The sequence below is a fragment of the Eublepharis macularius genome, chromosome 8 (assembly GCF_028583425.1).
Source record: "Eublepharis macularius isolate TG4126 chromosome 8, MPM_Emac_v1.0, whole genome shotgun sequence".
Taxonomy (NCBI): Eukaryota; Metazoa; Chordata; class Lepidosauria; order Squamata; family Eublepharidae; genus Eublepharis; species Eublepharis macularius.
Window position 1 is genome coordinate 39,529,905 of NC_072797.1, and position 19,875 is coordinate 39,549,779.

A 19,875-nucleotide genomic window follows, 5' to 3' on the forward strand; every position below is an offset into this window, starting at 1 on the left:
ACATGTAATGTAGCCACTATTAAATAGAAGTTATTTTAAACACTTTCTGTTAACATAAAGATAGAAAGGCTTCCCAGGTACTATTTCTTGTAAGCAACATGGGGCCAGATAAGGAGCTGTAACTGATTACAATTAATTGCCTGACCAGCATAGTCTCAGTATTTTATTAGGCTACAATGAGACCCATTGTCTGCTTCTCTCTGAACATTCCTTTGTAAAAAATCAGCCAATGCTTGTCTGGAATGTATTTATTTAGAACATTTTTATGTCTCCTCTCAAGGAACCTGTAAACATGCTTGTGGTCTCTAGCATTAATGTGTTCTGGTTTTGTGCATCTTTAGTATTAAATTTACGTAGAGATATTTTGTAAAAACCTAGAAAAATTAAAAGTTGAAAAAGAAAGAATTGCGAGATATGTATAAAAAATGTAAGCAGCACTGGACCTGAATAACCTTATATTAGTATGATTGTCATTCTCAAACTTCTGAATATATGTACCTTTAACAATGATTTCTTTTCCAGGTGTGTTTCAGATCCCAGCATTATAATTTCCAACATTCCCTTTTGTCTTCCCACTCATATTAAAATTGATATAAAATTTGAAGTTATGAACTGTATGTGAACATTTATTTTAGTTTCCTCATTTTGCATTCTCTTCTTTTTATAGAAATGAAGATTTGAAGCAAATGTTGGAAAGCAGCAAAGAGTCTTCTAAGCTAGATGCTATGAAGAGGATAGTTGGGGTATGTTGATCATTATTTTTACATATGCAACTGATAGCTCAGAATATGAGCTTTTCCCTACATAAATATATACACAAATTAATTTTTCTAGGTTTAGCCTTAAAATGATGTTTCAAAACTTTAATTACTAGATAAAATATACTTTTCAATCTGTGTACATATGCAGTACTTCTGCTGACAGTGTGAAAAAAATCATTGTAAGTATCATAGTCTGTAAGCCTTTTCTTCCTACTTCCTTTCCTTCCTATCTTACATAAAAATTCCTTTACGAAACAATGAACATGTATGGCTTTTGTATTTTGTTTATTCTGTATGATCGTGCGATGTGCTGGTATAGTTGTGAGAGTCTTCATGTTAGAGCTGATAGAATTTAGATGATTCTCGTTGACCAGACTCCTGCAGGGACAGATTGGTATTAGTCCAGCTACAGCATTCCAGGCCTTACCAGTTGCTAAAAATCAGAACCGACTTAGATGAGTGAAAGGGACACCGGAAAAGTAGGCACTACTATTCTCTACTCCTGCCCATATTACAGCCTGCTTCTGAAATGCCCCATAATTTCAGAACTAGTTTGCATGTACATGAGGTATGCCTAAATATCCTTGGGTTTGTGGAGCTAGTTGTGAGGCACCTTGGATCTTAGTTGTAGAGTACAGATTATTAATATTAGAGATGGGCACGAATCAAGAAAATGCGACGAACCACAATTCGTGGATCATCAATTTTCACAAACCAAGAACCACAAAGTTCAACGAACTTGCCCCAGTTCGCGAACCGGTTCATGGTTTGTGGGGTAAATGCCCCTTTCTGTGCCGCTGCAAACCGACACGGAAACGGGCGGGATCTCCCCACCAAGCAGCTGATCTGGGGGTTTTAACATCAATTTCCCTGCCGCTTCACAGTGGGCAAAGGGAACTGCGAGACTGCTGCTGCTGGGCGCTCCATTTGCTCGCTTCAGGAGTGGCTAGGGGATCCCCTGGCCGCTCTTGCAGCGAGCAAAGGGAACGGTGGGGCTGCCAGCGCAGCTCCGCCACCAGACACTCCATTCCCCAGCTGCAGGAGCTCTCTCCTGCAGCCAGTGAAGGGACTGGCAGGGCTGCTGGCTTAAGTCTATAGCCCCGCTGCCGCCAGGCACTCAATTTGCCCACTGTGAGAGCAGCCAGTGAATCCCCTGGCTGCTTCCACAGCAGGCAAAGGGAAAGGCGGGACCGCTGGCTTAAGCCTGCAGCCCTGCCGTTGGAGCACGGAAAGGGCCCGGGGTTTAAATGCCCCTTTCTGTGCCGCTTTGATCAGCTGCCTGGCAGGGAAGTCCCCACCAAGCAGCTGATCTGGGGGTTTAAATGCCCCTTTCCGTGCCTCTGCGAAGCGGCAGGGAAAGGGCATTTCATCCCCGCCAGCTTGGTTTAACACGAACCAAATGAACTGGCAGAGCAGTTTGTGGAAGTTCGTGAAAACGGGGCTTCCACAAATTGCAGGTTCGTGAACTTTAGTTCATTTTGCGGTTCGTGCCCATCTCGAATTAATATTGATCACATTCAATTTGTGCTTTGGTGGCGTCACTGGTTACCAGCTTATTTCTGGTCTGGTTGTTAATCTTAAAGCCCTTCAGGGACCAGGACCCATACATCTAATGTATGGAAAAATCTATTAGTTACAATTAGGTTAAGGAATAGGATACAGTACTTAAGACCTGCATCAATGATTTGTCCTAGAATTGTTCAGTGAGACTTATTTCCAAATTAAGTTACATAGCTTACAGCCTTTGCTTATGGGTAATCTTGCTCAGTATCTTTGGACATATACAGAAAGTCAGATGATTTTGACAGTACAAAAGACATGTGAGTTTTCATGACCAAAGTTTTTAGAATATGCTCCTAGACTGTATGAAGGCTTTGCTTAGTTACACGCTAATCTTACATCTATTGTAGCAACAATTTCTTAATTCATGTGCTTGTTAAATAAATATAGCAGACCAAATAGCCCAGTTTGGCTTGAGCTTGTCAGGGCTTGGGAGCTAAGCAGGGTCAACTGTGGTTGATACTTGGATGGAAGACCGCCAAGAAAGTCTGGGGTTGCTACATGAAGAAAGACAATAGCAAACCACTTCAGCTCATCTTTTTCCTCGAATACGTCATGGTTGGAGCTTCCATGAGTTGGTTGTGACGCAACAGTGCATTCTTCAATAAATACATAAATTTCAAAATAGGAAACTTGGTTGAAATTCACTTCTTTTTGGTGATTTTTAGATCTTTTAAACCTCAGTCATGGAAGTGGGTAAGGAACTAAGCGAGTTCTTCTATTTAAAAAATCTAATAGGGAGAACTGCATAATATTTTAGTGAGGGATAATATCTATTATACTATGACAAAACTAAAACTCTCCAAAATAGGTTCTATACTGTCATGCTATTTCTGCTAGGTAGAGCAATATGTATCTGCTTACAAAGGGTAATTTTAGAACAGTGGCTTCATGATAGCCAGGGTTACTCTTTGTTGCATACTGCAACAGGTTAGCAAAGAAACTTGCATACTCAAGCCTGTCTTCTTATTTTATCAGTATATAAGACTGAAGCTCTTTAATATGCTAGCTGTTTAAAGCAACTAAATTAAAATGATACCTTCGTCTTTGAAAGACCCATTATGTTCTCTTTGGTTAATGAGCCATGAACAAAGGAGGATTTACACTGATCATTATGACTTAATGAGACAAAATACATTTTAAAAAGATCCTAAATACATATTTACATGGTACACTGCCGCTATTATGGTTGGTCAGTTAAATAATGCAAGATTCATGCATATTTCCTTGATATATTTTAAAGCTATTTTAAAAGTTTACTGCCTTAAAGTAATATGTCTTATAGCAAATGCCTCTGAAACATTTTTAACGGTATTGCTAAATCTCCTAGTCTGACCCGCCCAAATCTCCTAATCTAACTGACCCTGAACTATTTGTGAAGAATTGGTTATTTCTTCCAATTGTTGGTGAGAACGTGCATTCAACCTTTGGTAGAATAAATATCCTACTAATGGACTGGTGAGCTTTGAAATGTTACAACTTTCATGACAAAGAGGCAGGTAATAACAGTATTTGAAACACCAGCTTTTTTGCAACTTAACCCATGTTCCTCAACATGGTACCTATGGATACCATGGTGCTTGCCATTACTTCCCCTGGTGCTTGCCAAGGTTTTCAGAAAGTGATTGGGTCATCATAAGCAGGGGTCATTTCGTAGAAAAAGAGCGGCAGGAACTCATTAGCATAACTCATTAGCACAACTCATTTGCGTGTGCCACGCCCCTTGCCAGCACCGGAAGTGTGTCACTAGCATAACTGATTTGCATATGCCACACCCCCAGACATCACCTATCCCGGCTGTTTTGGACCCAATCCTGGCCATTCAGGGCCAAAATTGGGCCCAAAATGGCAAAAAGGGGCTGAAACTGGCCAAAAAGGAGCCCAAAATGGTCATGATTGGGCCGCTACTGTGCAGAAGAGTGATCCATCACCCATCAGAGGCCTAATCCTGGCTGTTTGGGGCCCGATCCTGGCCATTTTGGGCCCAAATTGGGCTGTTTTGGCCCCGATCCAGGCCGAAACAGGCCCCAAATGGCCGAAAATCAGGTGGGTGGGGCTACCGGAGAACTACCGGAACTGAGTTTCTGCACATTCCCCCTCAAAATGAGCCCTGATCATAAGGCAAACCTTTTTATTGGCTGCCCTCGTGCGAATGGAAGGGCTTTCCATGACTGCAATAGCAGCTGTGTCCCCTGTATGATGAGGAGAACTGAAATTATGGTTCCGTTTCCCCTTTAGGCTTTCTTTTTATTCCCCCTTTTCTTATTCCCTTCCACCCTCTGACTTTCCTTAATTTCTTTTTATTTCCATTTACGATTCTTTTGGAAAGCTAGGAGGAATATGTATTATGTTTGGTGCTATCTCCTGCAAAAGCCATTTGGGGTTTGGCTGCACCTCCTGCCAAAGACATTTTGGGGTGGTGCTTGCCACTCCCTCTCAAAATTCGAAAGGTGTTTGTGGGCTCAAATAGGTTGGGGACCCCTGAATTATGCTGTTATCAATTACACACAATTGTTTGTTGGTAAATGGTGGGTGCTGTTTTTATATCTTAAAATATCAAATACCGTCTCTTGTTCTTTGTGTTGCCCTTGATAATTTTGAAATGAAATACTGTATATTAAACAATTTTTATAGACAATTCTTTCCAAAATCTTACTATTTGGGACTTTTATACCTTTATTGTTAAAACAAAAAATTGTAGCACAGCAGGTTATTGGTGCTTTAAAATGAATTGCTTTAAAGGTGAGGAAACTTCATAATATTTGCTAATTGAAATGCCTTATAACAGCACGTAGTCAGTTCATGATGGTATATAGTGAATTATTTATGTGAAAATAACATAATATATCCTTTGTTTTTTAAGATGATTGCCAAAGGGAAAAATGCATCTGAATTGTTTCCAGCTGTAGTGAAGAATGTAGCAAGTAAAAATATTGAGGTATGGTAACAAATGTGTCCTTGTTTTATTACTTGTTTATTTTTTACTTCAGTCTCCATCTAATGAAATTACTTATTATGATTACATCTTAATTTCATCCAAACACTTGTTAAAGTAAAGAACTGTGCTGAGATATGAGATAAGACACTTCTTAGTCCAGTGAAAGATATGTTGGATATAGGGGTGTGCTCAAACAAAATCCATGTATTTCAGATACAGGTTTCAAGGAGGGGGGAAATCCAGGATCCCTGAAATCCGGGTCAGATTCTCTGATCCATGTTAGAGAATCCCAGATTTAACTGGCCTGTCTGAGAGCTGAGGGGCATTTTTAAAGCTAACTCCACAAAAATGGCAGGAAACTTACTCCTGTCTTCTAAACACCCCCCAAATTTCAGGATGACTGGACCCCAGAATCTAATTCAGTTGGCCCCTGAGCAAGCTGCCCTTAGCCAATCTCCATTGTTTCCTATTATTTAAACGCCAGGGCTGCACCCCCCACGCACCTGTAAGTAAAATAGTATGGTAAGATACCTGTGCAATGATTTTAAATGTGTGTGTGTGTGTGTTTCTTTAAATGCTTGGTGTGATACAGATGAAGAGTGAGGGTGAAAGAGAGGGGTGGGTGAGTGAGATGATTGGTTGATCACTGAGAGTGTCTATATATTTCTGAGAGAGAACATTCAGTCTGGGCAAAGCAGGCAACCTGTGTGGAAGCCTGAGGGGATTCTAATTCTAGTTCAGTTAGGCAACCTGTGTGGAAGCAGTCAAACGGCGTGTGCTCCTGAGAAAGTTTATGTATATTTGAGTGAGTGATTGATCTATCTGAAGCAGGCAAAGTGTGCGTGTGCGTGAGAGAGAAAGTTTATGTATATCTGTGTGACTGAGCCTATGTAAAGAAATGTTAAGAACCAATAACTATCAAACTTAAGTAATAGTGATACATTTCTTGTAAAAATAAAAGTTTATTTTGTTTTTTGTTTTTCATCCCAGAGTATATGTTATTCCTATACCCCATTGCTATCCTTAGGGCCACAAGTCCCACGAAGAAGCCTGACCCTTGGGCACATTATTCAAGGGGAAATGTAAATGAACTAGTTTGGAATATAGTTCCTGGTGGCAGAAGAGGTTTAAAGGCAAAATCTTAACTGTACAACAGAAAGGGAGTTGTTTCCTATGTACAGTGTCTTTTAAACTCCAGGGCTACACTCCCACACACTTGTAAGCAGAATAGTATAGTAAGATCGCTGTAAGGGACCCCCTGCTCGTTGGATCCCTGCCCCTCTTGGCTAATTAAATCTTACTGGTAAGTGGTTCCTACCCCTTTCAAGCAATTATTAACTGTTCTCTCATGTTGGGCCAGTTTTCTAGCTCCCTCAAGGAGGCGATAGTGAGACCTCTGTTGAAAAAGCTTTCTTGGATCAAGGGGAACTAGCAAATTACTGCCCAGTGTTGAATTTGCCTTTCCTGGGTAAGGTCATTGAGAGCATGGTGGTTGACCAGCTTCAGGGATTTTTGAATGATACATCAGTGCTTGATCCATTCTAGTCTGGCTTCAGGCTGGGTTTTGGGACTGAGACTGCTTTAATAGCTCTAGTTGATGACATCTGGCTTCAGCTAGATAAGGGCAGTTGTACACTGCTGATTTTATTAGATCTTCTGGCAGTGTTTTACACAGTTGACCTTTGGGTCATGGTCGACTGCCTAGACTAACTGGGAATAAGAGCTACCGCCTTCCAAGGACACTCAGTGAGGGTGGTCATTGGGAATGAAGATTCATCCCAATGGGAACTACAGCGTGTGGTCCAGTAGTGATCAATCCTGTCCCCAGTGTTTTCAGAGAGAGAGAGAGAGAGAGAGAGAGAGAGAGAGAGAGAGTGTGTGTGTATATATATATATATATATATATGTATATATGTGTATATATGTGTAGAGAGAGAGAGAGAGAGAGAGAGAGAGAGAGAGAGAGAGAGAGGAGGTTTCGGGTGGGATGCCACCAATATGTTGATGACGCCCAACTCTGTCTTCTACTTGATAAGCAACCAGAAGCAGATATCTCTTCTTTGGCCCTATGCCTGGACACAATGGTAGAATGGCTGAGGGGTAGCTAGGTGAATCCTTTGAAAACTGAGGTCCTGTGACTGGGAAGGACTTCGCTGTGGGGAATTTGTCACTCCTATTACTTGACGAAGTCCAGCTTTCTGCTGCAAACTGTGTGAAGAGATTGGGGGTTTGGCTTGATTCAAAGCTTTTTATGGTGTCCATGGTGGCTAGAACAGCATTTTTCCATCTTCACCAGGCCTGACAACTGTCTCCATATCTATCTTAATCAGACCTTGCCGCATTGATCCATGCAAGGGTCACCTCTTATTTAGACTACTGCCACTCACTCTATGTAGGGCTACCCTTGAAGACACTCTGGGGACTTCAGGTGGTGCAGAATACAGCTGCTGATTTGCTGACTAAGTCATCACAGTCAGCTCAAATAACACAAATTTTGAAGCAGCTGCACTGGCTACCAGTTATCCTCCAGATCCAATTCAAGGTGTAGGTCCTCAACTTAAAAGCCCCTCATGGTCTGGGACCTCATACTTTTGGGTCTACCTCTCCCATTATGAACCCCTCCACACACTTGTTTTGTTCCTCTTCACAGGGGTTGCTGGTGGTTCCTGTTTCCAGGGTGGTATGATTTTCTTCCATCAGAAAGAAGGCTTTTACAGTTGTGGCACCCTCCTTTTTGGCATGCACTGTTGGAAGAGACTTATGCTTAGTGGGACCTGTTGTTTTGGAAACTCTGCAAGGCAGAACTATTCTAATGTGCTTTTGGTACCTAAGATTCTATTGTGAGACAGAACAAATTGCTGTGCATTTTATCTACCTGCAATTTTATGTTATTTGCAGGATTTTATAGGCTGGGGTTGGGACTAGAGCACATTAGGCTCTAGTGATTTTATTGAATATATTATATTTTTGTACTGGTTTTTAACTGTTGTAATAGTTGTGAATTGCTTCGAGATATTAATTGAAGAGAAGCAGTATAAAATAGAATAAATAATAAATAAACGATAAATAAATGTGGGCGATATGTCATAGCATAGTGTGTATGCTTCAACAGGAAAGAACTGGGTCTAAGAAGATGGGAATACTGATGGTATAATGGGACAACGGTGGATGAAGGAATTCAATGGCCTTTCATTATTTATTTATTTAGCATAAAAAGCCGTTTAAAAAGACTGTGCACATATCTTAGGAAAGCCTTACATAGCATGATATGAAAGGTGCCCATCTTCCAAAAAAGTGAATTATTGGCCTTTCTGCCAAATTTATGGGATGACTTTTAAAACCTGAGTGGTTGATTTAGGGGCATGAGAGAGAGACTGTATAATCCTAAACAGAGTTATACCCTTCTAAAACCATGGTCCAAGTCAGTTGTTTTAGAATGGGGTTACATTGTTTAGGATTGTACTCTAAATTTCACAAATATTACAGATATTTTAAAAAAGGGTTTATGATGAACATCTAAGTAATCTTAAATAACTAATTCATTTCTTTAAGTAACAGTGATGTAGCTTAAGAGATGGAATAATCTTTGCCCACATGAAGAAGGTGAAATCCTTCCCTTTGCCCTCATTTATCCAACTTCTGTTTAAAAATTTCAGCCACACATTATACTGTGGTGGTCCCTCCTTTCAGCTGAACCCATAATTTAAAGACCCCCTCCTGCTAGAGAATTTCTTTATATGTTCATGCTTATTGGGATCAGTGAACAAACTTCCACATCAATTTCTTTAGTCAAACTCTTACATTCTGAACAAACTCATCTTTCAGTTTTACGTTCAGTTTCCTTATATTAATGTTTCGAAAGCTACTAAACAGAATTATTCAATGCTTGCTACAAAACCAATACTGTAGATAGGCCTATAAGAATTAATAGAATGCTTAGGAATTATTTCCATTCTGGTTTTACAAAAAGAGCAAATGGAATACCTGTACAACTATTTGCTTTAGTGATAAAGATTTTAGTACTAACCCGTCTTCATTAGGGATAAGTGGATTCTGCCAGCTCTGTTCTCCTTGAGATTTATTCTGCTTAGTCTTGTGGTATTGTGGCAATTTTCTGTTGAATTTTCTGGAACTGAGTCCAACATTAAAAACCAACCAGAGCATTAAAAACATAGATAATTAAACAGCTTAAACCCAGTCTTCCATCTAAAACATACTGTACACATTGTGGTAAAAGATAACTCCTTAATCAAAAGCCTGGTTAAAAAGACACATTTTTTCTTGGTGTCTAAAAAAGAGTGATGTAGGTGCTAGACAAGCCTCAAGGGGAAGTGCATTCCACAGATGAGGTGCTACTACTGAAAAAACCCTGTCTCTGGTTGCCATCCTCCTCACCTCTGAAGGTGGAGTATAGAGAGCAGGGCATGTGGAGCAGATCTTGTCTAGTGGGTGGGATGGTAAGAAAGGAGGCAGTCCTTCAGGTACCCTGGCCCCAAGACATTTAGAACTCTAAAAGTAAGAACAGTGCCTGGAAACAGATGGGTAGCTAGTGCAGATCTTTCAGCACTGGAATGATATAATCCTTATATCCCACCCCTGCCACATTTTGAACCTGCTGAAGTTTCTGGGCTGTTTTTAAAAACAGCCTCGCAGAGACTGCAGTATTGTAACCTAGCCTTAATGTAATCAATGCTTAGACCACTCTGGCTAAATAAACATATAGGGTAGAGCTTAGCATAAGATCAAATATGTCTGTTAGGTTAAAAATTTCATATACATGTGAAACTAACATGTAAGGAAGATTTTAGTATAGCCTAGTATAGCCCAGAGGTCCACAAATTTTGTATTACTTTGAAAACCACTCATAGTTTATTGTTGCAACCCAACCTTGCATATTCTCCTAACACAAGTGAAGCAGAATTTTATCTCTAAAACTGAGGTATAGTTTTTTTTTTTAAAAAAATCTTGTGTAGCTTAGTTTGGATTGTTTTTATTAATATGTATGTTTTTGTTAGGCTTATAACCTAGCCTAGGTAGGTTATAGGATAGGTAGGATAGGTAGGTTACAGATACTTTAAGATAAACTCAGTGCTGCTCAGAACCAACAAGTTAATTCTGAACAAGTAAGGGGCATAGCACAGTTGATCACTATATGACATTGAAGGCCCTGATCCAGAAACATATCAAAAATTACAGAAGGTGCTTTTGTTGACCTCTCTTTTGCCTTTGACTCTATTGAGCGATCAAGATTATAGAACAAACTTGATAAAACAAATATTGACAGAAGGCTTTTTAGGATGCTGAGGGAACTACATTCCTATCTCACAGTTAGGGTAAGAGTGGGTTCTCATGGCTCGCTTATGGATTTATTCCATTAAGGAAGGGTGTGAAACTGGATTGCCTATTGGTCCCCTTTTTTGTTTAATGTTTACATTAATGATTTTGTCCTGGCCATGGAATCCCAGAACCCCCCCCCCCCTTTCATTGGCTAGTTGAAAAATTTTGGTCCTGCTGCATGAGGATGATATGGCAATTATGTCTTTCACCAAAATTGGGCTCAGTAGGGCACTAGTTAGACTGATTATTGTGATAGAGAAGAACTAAGAATTAATTACAATAAAACTAAAAATGTTGTTTTCGGCAAAAACAGATCCAAGCATAGATGGACTATCAGTGCTCATGAAATAGAACAAGGCTCCTTTTAAAAATATTTAGGTATAGTATTTCATGGGTCTCTGTCTTGGCAAACACACCTTAATGCCAATTTATCAACTGTTTGCAGTACACTGGGAGCTATTTTAAATTTTTTCTATTAGAAAGGTGGCCAGTTAATAGCTCTGGCCCTCAAAGTATTCCAGGGCAAAGTTATCATGCAGCTCTTGTATTGGGAGTAGAATGAGAAAATACTTGATCAGCTTGAAATCATTCAGAACAACTTCTTAAGGAAAATCTTGGGTCTCCCGCAAGGAACTCCTGCTGCACAGTTAAGGTTAGAAGCCGGACTAACTTCTATTACAACAGGAGTCCACTTGAAATGATTAAAATATTACAAGAAACTTGATAGCATTACCAAAGACCATCTAGTAAAATACTGTTTTGGGTAGTATAAGGAAGGGAATTAGTGGTCCAGCTTGCTGTCCCCTAATTCATAGTTGACTTCTTGAAAAAGACAGAACATAGGTATAGTCCAATAATCTCAATTTTCTTTGTGGTGTCCCCGTATCAAGAAAAACAAATACTTCTCTTGCTATTTAGCTGACCTTTCTAACGCTCCATTAAAAAAGGCTTTCAAACTATGCCATCCTAGTACTTATAGGGCATATATCAAAAATTACCTGTGGAACAGCATCTCTGTCCTTGTGGTCTTAATCAGGTGGAAGACATAGTACACTATGTTTTACATTTTTTATGGGTCCATTGGTAATAAATTGCTGAATCAATTTTGTGCAAATTTTTCTGGTTCAGATGAGAAATGTATTAAATTTTTATTGGCTGATGTTTTTCCTCTTGTTACTCTCACAGTGGCTATTTATATATCTCTCTATATATAAATATAAGGAAGAGACTAGTATCTATTAATCCTGTAAGAATTTTAGCTAGATTGTAATTCCATGTCATTTCATGGTTTTTATATTTATCTCTTTTACAATCTTACTTTTAAACTTTTAAGTTTTATTCTTTTCTGTAAATATTTTTTTAACTTTTTGCTGTTTCTATATACAAATACACTGCTTCATGTTGTTGTGTATGTAGGGATATTATGGCCTATGACTACAACAATAAACTTGTGATTCATTCACATTATTTCTGAATGTCTGTGAAGATGATAATAAATGTAGGGTAAACCCTCAACTCGTCTGCTAGGCTTGGGAAAAGGGCTGTGATTTAGAAGAATGAGCTCTAGCTATTCTGCTCAGGAGAATGGTGGGAGCCTTTTTCTTGAAGTTATACTGAACTATTGAAACGGTGCTGCTTTCAACTCTTTAAAACCTTGTACAAGTCCTGCTTATCTTTTACTTTGCTCTCACCAAATTAAGGAAAGCCATATGTTGTAGTGGTTAGAGCAGGAATCCCCAGTGTGGTGCATATGAGTGCCATGGTGCCAGCTGACACCTTTCTTGGCTGCAAGTGTTTTTAGAAAGTGGGTGGAACCAGGTGGGGCTTTTGCCCAGCAGGGCTTCTGAGTGGCCATTGGAGATTTTATTGGTTGTATAGATTTTTAAAAACGTTACTTTGGCAGCAGCTGCCCCTATAGCACAAGAATCTTCACTATGTGTCCGAAGGTAAGTTAAGATAGCCATTTTGTGGCTGGCTCTGCCTCCTGCAGGAACTATTTTGTATCTGCTTCCACTACCCTGTGTCATAACTTCAAAGGTGCTTGCAGGCTGAAATGGGTTAGGGACCCCTGGGTTAGAGTACTCGTCTAGATTCATCTTCAGGGCTTCTATGCAGTCCCATGTTGGGACTGTGCATGCACAAGCCAGCCACGGAGAAGATTTCCAGAGCTTTCTAGAAGACTAGGAGCACCCCCTCCTTCCTTTGGAGCCGTCCTGCCAAAAATATCACATGGCCAGGAGAAGTGCTATTTCCTCAGTTCTCTTTTTGCCATCACAGAGAAAGAATCTCTGTGGTTGTTCTCTGCTTTTCCCTTACCTTATCCCTGAGGCTGAGGCAAATTATTTCTTTCAAAAGTTTTAAACCGCCAGTAGTAGTCATTCCAGTAGTCATTTCAGTGAAGAATAAAACTACATTTAAAGGAGAAACGCTCCTGTCTTTCCCATCAGAATTATGGCTCAAGAGTGGCCTCTTCAAGATGCAGGAAAATGCCAGCCTCATTAAAGGCGCTTTCTCCCTCCCTGGCACCCTTGATTACCAACCCCAGAGGTTTGGTCTGTCAGATCCTCCTCACAATGGCTCCTTCTCCAAGGCTGTGGATCTGCACAAGCCTGATTGGCACCCTTGATTACTATCGTCTTAAGTCCACAGGTGACAACAGCAATGGAGAAATAGCTGTAGACGGTTCTATAATTTCTGGAATCTCACCCTCTGAAAGGGATAGAACTGAATCAGAACACTTTCTGAAGGTTGGAGACAGCGTTCGCGGAACCCTGGATGGACTCGATGCAATCAAATCATTTGTAGCTGAAGAAGAGTTTTTTCCTCTTTTGTGACATAGATGTGATGTTTTATCAGCATGCCTTGATGTGAGCTTGGCCTTTTTTGTAGGTAGCTCTGACTGGCACTGAGGTGGAATTGATGAAGGCTCAGCTGGAACTGACTGGTCATTTTGGGTGATGATAGGCCCCAAGCATGCTGGAGGAGCTGAGGAGGCCTGTTCTGGGCGCTGCAATCCTTTATCCATGGTATTAGTCTTGGAGTTGGTAGCGTCCTTCAGGGCTGACTCCCAAAGAGCTGCTTTAAGTTGTGACACCCTTTCATGGCACTCTTTGGGTGTAAACTGTTTACAGACCACACACCACAAGGTGTCATGATCCTTGCCCAAACAAAGAAGGCATTTGTCGTGTCCATCCGATTAGGCCATCTTTGTCCCACAGTGTAAACACTTCAACGCCACGGAATCGAAGGCCCAAACTTGCATCTGCTAAGGTTGGAATTGAGGAGTGGAGAGAAGTCAAGTTCTTCTGCTGCTGCGGCAAAAGAACTGGGGGGAAAGTCCGCGACTTGCACCTTTAGGAGCTTTGGAACATCCGCGGCTGGCCTCTGCGTGCACTGTTCACATATGGAACTGCACAGAAGACACAATGACAAACTTTAGTTTTGGGGGGGATCTCTGGCAGCTGCATAGAAACTGAGGGAATAGCACCGCTCCTCCTGGCCATGTGAAGTTTTTGGTGGGAAAGCACCAAAGAGAGGAGGAGTGCTCGTAGTCTTCTGGAAAGCTTTGGAAATCTTTCCATGGGTGGCTTGTGCGTGTGCAGTCCCAATGTGTGTCTGCACAGAAGACCACTTGATGAACAGCAGTTATAGGTAAGTGCAACCCTGTTATCTGGAAGACCCGGGTTTGAATCCGCGCTCTACAATGGAATCTTTCTGTATGGTAATGGGCCAGTCACACACACACAGCCTAACATACTTCATGTTCTTATGGCAAAAAAGAACTATTATTAAGGTAAATTTATTTATTTACGAGATTTTATGCCCCTCTTCTGCCTTCTTAAGGGCCATCAAGATAACTAACAAATTAAAACGGGTGAGGGAAGAATAATGGAAGCCTCTTTGGGTCCCCACTGGGGAACAAGTGGGGTATAAATGAAGTAAATTTTAAAAATATGCTTGCTAGTAGAGACCTTATGAGTGTACTTGTTAACCCTAAATTTTAATTAAATGCTAAATTTTAATACAGAGGAGGTTTTAACATAAGATAACATTGAGACATTCAGTCTTCCACTTGCAGTCTGAACAGTTACAGACTAGCGACTGCTAAATAATGGAAATCAATGGATTTTAATGTTAAGCATGTACTGCTGAGCCATTAAACTACTTTAGTGCGGTAACTGTACTGTAGCAGTTTGAAATAACATCCTGTGTTTGGCTGATGGATCAGAGCCATCCATCTATATATTTGTTGTGAGGACCACATCCTACTCTTGCTCTGAAGAACTCGCAGTAGTTTGCATAAGGTTCCCAGACAGTCTGCCATCCAACTTACAAGGCCAGACTTGCTTAGCTTCATCAATAAAACTGTGCCCTGTGTGTACACTGATATTCAGAGCTATAGACTGAAGAGCATTTTGGTTTATTTACATTATTTATTTTACTTATTTAAGTTATTTATAATCCACCTTTTCCACCGGGACTCAAGGCAGATTAAACAGTGTGAGTCAATACTGGCAATATCAAAGCTATTTCTATAAACATGTAATGGGAATATACATGCAAATTTGCCAAGATTAAAAAAACAGCAGAAATCCAATACGGAGCTGAAGAAATGTTGAAACAAATTTACAATTAACATATTAAACAACATAGGAACTACCTATTAGGATCATACTTACAGCAATAGTAGTGAAGTTTATGGTCTCTCAATATTTATTGCAATAGTAGTAAAGTCTACAGTTCTTCCTTTTCACTTTACTTGTTAGGACTGACCATGGTTCAGGGCTTGCGAGTGGCCTTTTGGATGCTGTCCAATGATCTTTAAGCTTACTGCTATGTATTCTGGCAATATAGTACCAGAATATAGATTTGGATTGTAGTCTTTATATTGTCTGAGTGATAGTCCTAATTAGAATCCCCTTAAAGCAAGGTTCACACATAAAGCATGTGACAGGGTAGGAAGTATTTTTGCCATAAGAACTAGTGACGGGCAATTTATTACAGCATCTAGTAATATTCATTTTATAGGTGCATGCTGCTGTAGGTTTAGTTATATGCCACATGTCAAAAGATGCAGAAAAGTGACCTAGAAAGCAATTGGTGGTGGAGAACAGAAATAATCAAAGGTTTAGTCAATAACTCATGAAGTTTGATATACTTGTATTGATAAACTAATTAAACAGTGTTCCTCAAGTCTAATGTGGCCCTGTTATTATTAGTTTTAAAGGGAGGAGTGCTGTAACATTGAATGAAGATAAATGATAAAAGAATGGCACAGGCACGAAACCCAAGTACTCCTGCCTCTAGTCTCAGAGTGGTTTCAAGAAAAGGAGGCTTTCTCTGCACACCTGCAGTCATTCGCTATACAGGCCTCTTGTTGTCAATGTTGATTGCTGCTTGTTCATAGTAGAACAACAAATAATTTAGTGCTTCATAACCTTCTGTGATTTAATATCTTGCTTTTTGGCAGAACAGGCAGAAAAATCTTTCTTCAGATAGTGACAGTAATTATAGCACAGCTGTAGTTAAGGGTCTTTCAGACTTTCTATTATAAACCCTTATGGTCAGTTTATAACTCAGAACATTTTTTCCTCTGTGCCTAGTTTAACATACATATGCTTTGTTTAGAACTTAACTGAAGCATAATTTCTATAAGCCAAAGTATAGTCAAGTTGTGTGATTTATAGTGTTTATAAAATTATTTGAGAGGTTTATATTTGTGAACATTGGTTGCATTGTTTTCAAGGCAGATCTGATTTTCTTTTTATCTTGGGTAATCAGAGTCATTCATGCGTTAGGGAGTTTGGAAGCCTTTAATGGGTAAATCTGTTGCCCCTGAGAGCCTAGAATTACTGTTTCTCATACCTGTGACCCTTCAGAAATAACAGGCTAACAATATATATCAGAGTTAAGTTTGGGATGTTCTATGAGGGCATTTTATTAGGTATATTCTGATCCATATTAAATTAGATTTGAATATTGTAAATGTTTTTTTTTTAGATTAAAAAACTTGTGTATGTTTATCTGATGCGCTATGCAGAGGAGCAGCAGGACCTGGCACTGCTATCAATTAGCACCTTTCAGCGTGCTTTGAAAGTGAGTAAATATCAAATTAGCAATGCTTCCTGAAGATCGTTGCCACTGAAGTTTTATTTCCTCCACTAGCGAAATTGTCTACCAAGTAGTTTAAGGATAAGCAGAACTGTATCTGACATCTTGACTGTCTTCAGTCAGTGTGGTGATCCTGGCCTGCCTTACATTGTTAATGCCATTTTACAGTGCTGAAAAGTCCATTTTGATAGCTAGCAAAGGAATCGCTTATTGGATTTGTGTATGTCCTGTTTCCTTTGTTTAATCTTGTCTGTCATACTCAAGGAGCAAGTTTGTATATTATTAATGTTAAATGTTCATCAGTTTGTTACCTTACAGATGTATGATTACTCATCAGCTCCAGTGAATAATGTCATTTTTAATTGACTCAAAGATTGAGGTGCTGAAATATGATTTTGTTAACCAAAATCAGACATTTTACATTTTAAAGCAGTTGGCGTTGGTAGTGTATGCTCAGTCTGGTGCTCTATATTTGAACCAGCACAAGAATACATAGTTTGGCTAGAGGAGTGCTTAAGTTGAGCATAACCTATAAGCTAGGCATTCATGCATCATAGGCTTTTTAAAGTGGCTTGAACAATGTACTTTTGGAGATATGTAAGCTATAGTTGAGCAGTGATGAAAATAATCCGCCTAAATTATTCCTACGTTGCTATTTGCACCCTACTTTTGGCTACTGTTTCTTTGTCATAAGCTGCTTTTATTTCACTGGGGAGGTTTTCCTTGAACTTTTTATGCCAAGTTGTGTAGATTGCCAGATAACATGCTTTCTTGTAAAGGGCTTCACAATCTGGTTTAGCAAGGAGAATCTAAAATCTTGGCTGCAACAGGCAGGGTGGCTCCACGCAATAAAGCATTTATTTTCCCATGGTTTGTTTTGTTTTGGTGGAGTCCAGATGACTAACAACTTTCTGGAACAAATTACACAAGAAATCGTTCTTGCTAGATTAAGACTGCAATACTGTGTGCACTTAACAGGGAGTATGTACCACTGAACTTGGTGGGACTTACTTTGCATAAGCCTGTATCAGGTTGGGGTGCATAATACTATATTGGTTTAAACTGAGTGTTTTGCTCCCTTGCAAACACAAATAGGGAATTTGACAATAAAGAAGGAGGAAAAACTATTAAGATCTCATAGATGCTTTAAGTATAGTAACAGGCCACTTAATTATACGTTAATGAAGCAAAGCCAAGGTTTTAATCAGAGTAATAAATGTCCTTAAACTGTAACTGGTACTGGTATGAATAACGTCTTGTTCTGTCATTATGAAGGATGAAAGCCACCTGCTGTAGTTGCACAATATCTTTCAAAATAGGGGAAGATTGTTTTTAAAGGTTTTCAGGTTGTCAACTTGAATGTAAATATTTCTGATGGTTTATCTCCTAGTTGATAAATTATCATTCTGGCAATACAGCATAATATCTGAGTATTTGTATTGCAGTGGATTTTTTGAGTCTTTTTTCAATCAGGGTACAAATTCAGAAATAAAACAAATTATGTATGCTTTTTCTGAGTAACTGAAACAATATATTTGAAGATAACTAATATTTCATTTCATTTTAGGATCCTAATCAGTTAATCCGTGCAAGCGCTTTGAGAGTCTTATCCAGTATCAGAGTTCCAATTATTGTTCCAATTATGATGCTTGCTATCAAAGAAGCATCAGCTGATTTATCTCCTTATGTTAGAAAAAATGCCGCCCATGCAATTCAAAAGCTTTACAGGTAAGTTCTCTTCAGCCATGAATATGGAAGAGATGTATTTAATGTTCAGTAGAGTGTGCTATAATGAAGTTTAGCTACAGCTTATGATAACTGCCTTCTGCTAATGGGCATAAAGTCAGCAAACTGACTTTGACTAAAAGGTCTGTTCTAACATTGTTGGAGGCCCATCAGAGCTATGTATGTAAAGCATTGTCTGAATTTATCAAGGCTATTTATTCAGGCAGCTGAAAAATCAGTGGTTATTTCATCCTACCTTTTCACCCAAATAGGGTCACCAAGAATATGAAAATATTTTAATGTTACAACAACATTAAAAATAATATATAAAATAATAAATAAATACATAAACATACAGCACCAAAACCAGGGTGCAACAGATAGCTTATCCATGCTCATTAAAGCTTACAAACCTTCCAGTGTCAAGATTTATGTCCCAGGTCTGAATAGCTGTAAATGCCTTAGATGTGAGACCTAAAACAGAGATCTGTTTTAGAGAACCTGTCAATTAGTGCAAATAATTTATAAGGGTTCTCTTTGTATTAACTCTTCCCATCAAAGTACACAGACTTCTTTTAGAGTTTAATGTTTATTCTTTATTGAAATAAACTCTAACATTTTGATAAAGCGAGATATCAAAATATAAAGGATTATTAAAATAAAACCTATAAGAAAGGAACAGATAAATTTAACAAGTATTAATTCTCCTAACATCTCTCAATTGCATCTAAGATTGATTTAGAATCAGGTTTATTATGAAATCCATTGAATTTTCAATCAGCGCACATACAAATATTTTTTTCTCACTTACATCTTCATGAGATTTCTCTCAGTAAAACTCCAACTCCTTATCTGGGTAGCATCTTTTATATGAATTGACATATGCTATCTACTGAAAAATTTAACATCTTTCACATATGACTAGGGGTGTGCGCTTCGCGTATCCGATTCGGGTAAAATACCCGAATTGGGCCCGATTCGGAAAGCTTCGTTATTTCTGAATTGGGGCCAACATGCTGGCCCCGATTTGGAAATACCTAAACAAAGCTTCCTGAAGCGTTCGTAATGCTTTGGGAAGCTACGGGGGGTGGGGTTATCACAAGCGGCAGAGCCCCCCGTAGCTTCCCGAAGCCCTATCACAAGCGGCAGAGCCATTCCCCCCCACCCCCACTTAGCTGGCACCGGCTGGAAGAGGAGGCCCTCCTGTCTCCCCCCTGGCCTCTGGTCGTGGCGGCCGTCTCTGCTGGCCAGCCTTGCCGACATGGCACCGGCGGCAGGGAAGGCCCTCTCTGCCGGCCAGCTGTGTTGGTGCAGCGCCGGCAGCAGGGAAGGCCCTCTCTGCCGGCCAGCCACAGTGGCGGCAGGGAAGGCCCTCTCTGCTGGCCAGCCGCGCCGGCCATGGTGGCAGCAGGGAAGGCCTTCTCTGCTGGCCAGCACAGCTTT

General features: G+C 39.8%; 1 protein-coding gene across 3 annotated transcripts in view; it reads left to right on the forward strand.

Annotated features, from left to right (window-relative positions):
• Positions 1-19,875, forward strand: part of AP3B1 (adaptor related protein complex 3 subunit beta 1) — a 306,280-nt gene that overhangs the window by 43,901 nt on the left and 242,504 nt on the right. For all 3 annotated transcript variants that reach the window (XR_008597515.1, XM_054986527.1, XM_054986528.1), the window contains exons 2-5: positions 668-743; positions 5,185-5,259; positions 16,597-16,692; positions 18,275-18,435. Coding sequence is in view for 2 of the 3 variants with exons in the window: in XM_054986527.1 (XP_054842502.1) it covers positions 668-743; positions 5,185-5,259; positions 16,597-16,692; positions 18,275-18,435 (408 nt within the window). In the remaining variant the exon portion in view is untranslated. The remainder of the gene's footprint in view (positions 1-667; positions 744-5,184; positions 5,260-16,596; positions 16,693-18,274; positions 18,436-19,875) is intronic.